This window comes from Bos mutus, chromosome 1, assembly GCF_027580195.1.
Source record: "Bos mutus isolate GX-2022 chromosome 1, NWIPB_WYAK_1.1, whole genome shotgun sequence".
NCBI lineage: Eukaryota > Metazoa > Chordata > Mammalia > Artiodactyla > Bovidae > Bos > Bos mutus.
Genome location: NC_091617.1, coordinates 147324509 through 147331805, shown reverse-complemented (window position 1 = coordinate 147331805; position 7297 = coordinate 147324509). Strand labels below are relative to the sequence as shown.

Sequence of the window (7297 nt, the reverse complement as noted above, 5' to 3'; positions counted from 1 at the left end):
TATCAAACAGTATAAATTAGGAGTTTGGGATTAACATATACACTCCACTGTATATAAAAGAGAGAACCAACACGGATCTGCTGGATAGCACAGGGGGCTCTACTCGGTACTTTCTAATAACCTATAAAAGAAACGAATCTGATTATGTGTGTGTGTGTATAACTGAAAAAAAGACTATCTTCTCTTTGAACAGTCTTCATCCTTTATCGTAAGCTCGGGTTTAGGCTGGGAAGTTTGCTCATAAAAGGAAAATGTGCCATGTGGCTGTGTTAGGATTTTTAATTCTCCCCTATTAAAATATATTTAAAATGTGTTTTATTTTAGCAAATTTGCACACAGATAAAAAGATAAATAAAAATAAATAAAAATTTATCTGCACACAGATAAATTATTTGCACACTGAATAATTTACTTAAAAAGATTGGAGGCATCCTTAGTAATGGATGTGGGGCTTTTTGTTTTAAAAAGGTACTGTCTCCCTCACCCTGGGAGTAGATGGGCACCCAGGGCACCCACGGGGGTGCCCTGACCTACCTGGTGGCCCCTGAATTCCGCTTTCATCTTCTTTGCACAAATGACAGGAAGGCAGAGCGAGCTCAGCTGGCTCCTCCTGTGGGTGCCAGGAGTTAAGGGACTCAGGAAACAGGAACGGGGACTGGGGTCGGGGTGTCCAGGCACCAGGCTACGACTCTTCAGTGTGACGTGAAGAAAGACTCCTACTCACAATGCACTGAACTCGTAGGTGATTTATTGCTTTAAGTAACTAAACAAGAAACAGGAGAGACAGGCTGCTGGTCACGTCGGCTGGCACTCTCTCTCCAGGCTTTGCAGCTGCATCTACTTAAAGCCTCCACAGTATTTTCTGGACAACATAAACACGTCATAACACGCGTGGGAAGCGACTTGGCCAAGGACACACTGATTAAAATAACACACAACAGAGGCTCCCCACCAGTCAGCTGGCCTCGAAATAACAGAAAGAAGGTGTGTTCCCAGGATGTGCTGAATACAAAACCTTAAAGTTTTTTTTTGGCAATAATACTAACAGAATACTTTTGCGGACATTCTGCAGAAGTGGGTACACGCACAGAATTCTCTCTGCGTTTCCAGATCACCAGTATCTATGGGAACACTTGGAGAATGCCAGGAGGTGGAGCACCTCCCCTCCCAATGTCGTGTTCTTTGCCAAAGAAGCAGGGTCCAGGGGTCAGACAGAGAAAAGCAGTGGACAGGGCTCAAGGGCGTGTTACAAGCACCCAGCAGCTGCACCAACAGCAGGGGCTGGACCTCCCCATCTCGGGGCTGGGGGTGGGGGCGATGACCATGTCGGCCTTGACTGGCAGCCAGGCTTGACCCGGAGTTTGGCCTGAGGGGCCCCTGGAGGCCCTGGGTGGCCCAGCCCCTCCCAGGAGCCGCAGGGTCAGGGCTGGACTCCTAGCCCCGAGGTCTAGGAGCGACCAGTCCTCGTGGGTTCTAGCACTGGGGCCCAGGACACGTCTCAAAAGGATGTGCAGAAACCAGCAATGCCGGGGCCCAGCCCTCCTCGGGTGGCTCATTAGCTCACCAGGAGGGGTCGCGCCAAGCCAAAGGCAACGTGCCACACCAGGGCGCACGAGCCCCCAGCCCACGGCCCAGCGAGGCTCAGGGGTGCTCGGCTGCCGCGGGCCCTGGAGCCACCTCCACGCCAGCATCCTCTCCAGGCTCGGGGCCAGTGAGCCTCACGCTGCCCTCCGCCGGGGCCGGGCTGCGGCCCGAGGGGCCGTTCTGCACAGCCTCGCCCTCCACACACGGCTGGCCATCCGGACGCGGCTTCTCCGCGGGGCCCTCCGCCCAGTCCTCCCGCCCGGGCACATGGCCCCCCGCGTCTCCCACTCTGGGAAGCTGGTCTTCTGGGTTCTTCTCGCTTTCTTCGGCTTGTCGCTTGCCCCTGACACAGAATTTCCCTCTGGATTTCCTCGTCGGCCTGTTACGCATCTCGTCTCGGGAGAATCGCCACTGAAACTAGAGATCAGGGGAGATGGGAGATAAATACACGCTGCTTCCGTGACCCCGGATCGTCCCTGGACACGTGTTCTGTGTTCACACCCACGTCTGGCAGCGAGACACACAAGGCCTGCTATTCCCCAACCACAGCCCAAACCTTGCACCCACTGGGAGCTGGCAGTTCCTGCCACGGCGTGGACTCTAGGGGTGAATTTCTGGGGAGAGGGCCCCATACCAAAGGCCTGAGAGGGGAGCTGCTGAAATCCTGTCATCTGGAGAACCAGGAGGGGTGAGCACGCACGGGCCTGCTCTTCCTAAGGGTATCACCCGGGTCAGAACCTGGGCACTCAGGTCCCCCTGAAGGACTGGCAGGCCGTGCCAGCCGCCAGCCGCACCTCGCTCTGCTTGAGAGCCCCCACAAAGCCCTCACTCCCTTCTGGGGCAAGCTACGCCCAATGACCAGGCCACGTGGGTCTGGTCAACAGCCCATCCTCCTGCTCCCCCCAGCACTGGCCAGGCCACTGCAGTCGCCCAGTCGGAGCCCAGCACGTCCCTCAGCCAGGCCCCCTTCCCCACCGGCATTCCCATGGTACTCCCCCTGAAACCTCACCCAAACCCATCCCAGCTGCCGCTTCCCAGGGAGTCCCAGGCTGCGCTCCCCTGTGGGCAGGGGAGTCCAGGAGCGGACAGGACCAAGGGCACAGTCAGTGTCAGAGCTGGAGGAGGACGGGTCACAGGGATGCCGTGGAGGGGGGCCACGCCATGCAGAGTCCACCCCACTCAGCCGCGTTCTTATCTATACAACGGGGGGAGTTCCCCTAACTTAAATCGGGGTGGGTGACTCTGTGCAGTGGGAGAACGACTTCAGGATCTTCAGGCCACGTGTTCTGTGTTGCAGCGTTTCGACTCTGCTACTGTAGTGCAAAAGCAGTCCAGGTGATAATACGTAACAGGTGTCACCGTGTTCCAACACAAAACTTTATCGACAAAAGCAGGCACTGTGCCGGCCCCTTTTGGCCCAAGAGCCGCAGTGAGCCAAGCTCTGCCACAGAAGGTGTGCGCGTCCATACGATGCCGCCACAATCCACATGACAGGCTTACGCTGCGTCCAGCACATGAGAAACCAGGTGTGTTCATGGCGACTGACGCTGGATGTCAGTTCAGAGCGTCAGGGACGCCTCCTGTCCTTGGTTCTGGCATACCCGGGATACAGCAGGGAGCCTGGCGCGGAGAAGATGCTCAGCGCCCTTTTGTGAGACGGCTGAATGGGAGGACGCAGCGCCGGCCAAGCTGGCTGCCCTGCGCGTCAGGGGAAGCCAGTCCTCTCATTTTAAGAGTCAAAACACCCTGGGGCTTAGCGAGGAGGCGTGGGCGCATCCCCACATCAGATCTGGCGGAGCTCCAGAAAGAGAGATTAATCTGGGGAGAAAAGAGGAAAACGTTCGAGTCCTGCTGAGCCTGCTGACAGCAGGAGCCGCTCCGGAGGGAGGTGGTTTGGGAGCCATTGCACTCGGGATACATCCAGGCGCAGGAGCTGGGGCAGACAGGGAGGCGTGAGGGGCGGCGAAGGAAGGCGGAGACGTGGGTCCCTGTGTTCACAAGACAGGCACGCGCTCTGCAAACGGCTCCCCGCGCCCCAGAGCTCCGCCGGTGGCGTGGGGGCGGTGTCCTCTCTGCAGGCTATGCCCGCGGGCACTGCAGCCACAGGGCCCTGGGGACGGGCCAGCCCCGGAGACCCCGCTGGAGACACGGGTTTTCCAGGGAAGGGAACCGGGGGGCCTCGACCCCGGGGGACGGCCTTGGCTGCCCCACCCGCGGACACGCGGCTCCACTTCAAGTTGCACGTCTTTCTTTGCTTCATTTCTTTCCACGTGAGTCGCAGCACACTGGTGTCACCAAATACGGACTTGGAGCTAAGCCCTTCTGCGACCGAAAGAGAAGGCAGCCTTCTATCTGAGTGACTTCCGGTGAGGCTACACGCTGGCAGCTGTACCATCCAGGGAAAACCATTTCCTAAGGCTGTACCACGTCGCAGATATATCTGGGTGCTTTGCCAGGAAGAAGCAAAAACGTGCTGCGTATATTCTTTAAAATCCACCACCTCTGTGGCATTCTCAGCGGGAGAAGTCTACTTCCCCAAATAAGACACCTGCCTGGACGCACTCAGGGCTCTGAGACGGAACACATCCTGGGGTGAGTGCACTGACCCCCTTTTGAACAAGACCAGCAAATCTGGATATTCTATCAACAAAGAGGAAAAGCAGTGAAGTGTGTATGCTGAGGTTGTGTGTGTCAGGCGCGCAGTCGTGGCCAACTCTGCAACTCCACGGACTGTAGCCCGCCAGACTCCTCAGTCCATGGGATTCTCCAGGCAAGAAGACTGGATTGGGTTGCCATTCCCTTTGCCAGGGGATCTTCCCGACCCAGGGATCGAACCCAGGTCTCCTGCATTGCAGACGGACTCTTTACCATCTGAGCCACCAGGGGAGACCTGAGGTTAGGATTTAATATTTATCCTGTCCTCCCCACCTGCCTGCCCTGCAAATCCCAACCAAGTTCCCTGACAATACTGGCTGGGTTTCCCCTAGATACTCCTTTTGGGGGTTTCTCTCGTACAGTGACTGACAGACTGCCCTCAGGTTGGACAGTAGTTTGAGCTTTTCCTACCCAAGCCACGAGCTTTCAACAATGGACCCCCTCTGCAGGTGGAGTGGTCCCCCAGATCCCACCCCGAAGGTGCCCACTTCAGCCGAGACTGCAGCAGGCATCTTGGGGCCCCATGACCACCATGTGGGACCAGGACCTCTGACCTCAGCACGGACTGACCCTGCACGGCTCCTGGGTACCAGCGGCCATCGTTCACTACTGCTGCCTCATGTGCTGCTGCAGCTGCGTTTTACTTCCAGGCCACACAGAGGAGTTGTTTTTAATGGGTGTCTCCAAATAGTCAGAGTCTCTTCATTCTGCATGGTTTTACAAAAAGGCCAGTTAAGCTGGCCTATACAGCGAGCTGAGAGCCAGTCAGCTCTGAGAGATGTTGGAGGAAATTGTATTTTTGTCAAAACAAAACTGGTGAGACTGCTTAGGCTGAAAGGCCTCAAATAAGGCGACACAGCACCACAGGCGGTGCCGTGGCCAAGACCCCGGTTCAGGCCCCGGTTCTGGCATTTGGTAGCTGTCTGTCCTCAGGCAAGGGAGTAATCTCCAGAAGAGCTGCCCTCGCCCCCTGGACTGGTGCACAGCCCCGGGGTGGGGTGAGTCACCCCGGGGACCCACTCAGCCTGCAGCGGATGGTGAGTTGGGGGCCCACTCCCCCGCAGTGGGGTGCGGGGTCCCGCTGGCCCACTCCCAGCGCCCCTGCAGGCGGCTGGTGGATGGTGAGTTGGGGGCCCACTCCCCCGCAGTGGGGTGCGGGGCCCGCTGGCCCACTCCCAGCGTCCCCTGCAGGTGGCTGGTGTGCCTGGCCGTGCCCATCCCCCTGGGACAGAGTCCACCCCGGACCCTGGCTCTTTTCTTCTTCAATTATTCATGCATGCATCTGGCTGTGCTGGGTCTCTGCCGCGGCACGCAGGATCTCTTAGCTGTGGCAGACCCTGGTGAGTCTCAGTGCGAACCCCTTGTCCTCGAAAAGGCTGCTCTTGCTAAATGAACAGCAGACGCGTGGTTCCCCGTACACCAACCGCATCCGGATTCCCGCAGAGGATCACGCTGCACCGCCCTCCTGATACAACACGACCGAGGACACAGCCGGGCTGGGCCTGCGGGGAGCGCTCCGCTCACTCTCTCCAGGCCCTGCCTGGGCTGCTGGGCGGAGGGGGATTTGGGGCTGTCCACGCCGAGCTGGATGCAAACGACTCCGACCCGTGTTTTTCTGTCCTTCGGAAAACTCTGCCAAGCCAAACGCCTTCAAGGACGGCACCATTCTCTCTGTCCTTAGATGGAGGGTGGCGATGTCACCGACTCCCCAAGCTCCTTGGGGTCCCCAGCCCACCACAGCTGTTCTGGGGCCGCAGCCGGGTCACCTGGAGGCTGTGTCTGGAGTCCTCCCCTTTCCCCCTCTCCTTTGCAGGGAGCACTCTCACGAAGCAGGGAAGTAGCTGTGGCTGAAACTCAGGGTCTCTAGAATCTAAAAGCTAAATGTTCTGAGTGTCCCACACTGAGACAAGGTTTCCCTTCCCCTGAATTCGCAAAGCAGTGCTCTCACTAGGAACTGTTGGCATCATTTTATGATGAGCATGTACTGGTTCCGAGAGGTGACGTTAACTCTCCCAAGGTCACACAGCTAGAAAACAGCAGAGCTGAAATTCAAACACAGGTTTCTCTGACTCTACACTAATCTTCCGTCTGCTCCTTCTTGGTGGGTAAAAGGTTTCAGACTCACATTCTGGAAGGAAGCCAGGGAAGACGCCACGCGCCTTTGGAATAGCTCAGCCCGCCCGTGTGTGCCTCAGCTTTCAGACTTCGTGACCTCAGGACAGAATCTGCTAGATGAAGGCTTGATGCATGAAACCAACTGATCAGCTAATGGAAGTACAGATTTAACTGCCGTGAAAGACGCTTCGGTGTGTCTGATTAAAAAAAAACACATCTACATTGAACAGACCCTGACAGGCCTATTTTTAAAAAATCAATAATGATAAAATTTGAATGGAGATACACACGGTGAGCCTGGAAAGGGGCCCTAAACTACTCAGCTGAGACACTGGCTCTCAGACTTGGCAGGCATTCAGGATCACCTGGGGGACGCCTTCAGACACAGGGCCCCCACCCTATCCCGGGGTTTCTGATCAGGGGGCCTGGGGAGGGGACAGAGGCTGGCACTTCACACAAGCTCCCTGGTGATGCCAATTCAGCAGGTTCATGGGTCACAGAGTGAGAACACACAGCTAAGACCAGCACCACCAGTTCACTGTGGGAAACAGCCTCCCCCAACCCCTCCACGTGCCCCATCAGCCCCAGCCCAGCATCCGCAGGAGGGCCTCCTCCTCCAGCCTCACCTGCAGGTCCCCTTACTGCTGTGCTCGGGACAGTCACAGTCTTGAAGGAACAACAGAAGGACGATTGGCCCCTGGACCACGTGGGTCCTGAGACGCAGGTGGCTTGAAGCAGTAAAAACCAGTGCTGCGAGGTGAGTGGTTGCTTCCATCCTTGGATTCAGGGAACCTCGGATATGAGAGGCTCACTCTGAATTACACTCGGATTAACCTCTGTCCAAGGGTGGGTGGTATGTATTTCAGACCCCGAGGCGGGAGAGCTTGCCGCGGGGCGGCTCTGAGCAGAGGTCAGCAGCATTCACCCAGAGGCAGGCCGCCAG

General features: G+C 57.1%; 1 protein-coding gene across 5 annotated transcripts in view; it reads right to left on the bottom strand.

Annotated features, from left to right (window-relative positions):
- Window positions 1-731: 731 nt before the first annotated feature.
- RFTN1 (raftlin, lipid raft linker 1) overlaps window positions 732-7297 on the bottom strand; it is a 228494-nt gene continuing 221928 nt past the window's right edge. For all 5 annotated transcript variants that reach the window (XM_070377114.1, XM_070377103.1, XM_070377110.1 and 2 more), the window contains one exon: window positions 732-2001. In XM_070377114.1, coding sequence (XP_070233215.1) covers window positions 1642-2001 — 360 coding nt within the window. In that variant the 3' untranslated portion in view covers window positions 732-1641. The remainder of the gene's footprint in view (window positions 2002-7297) is intronic.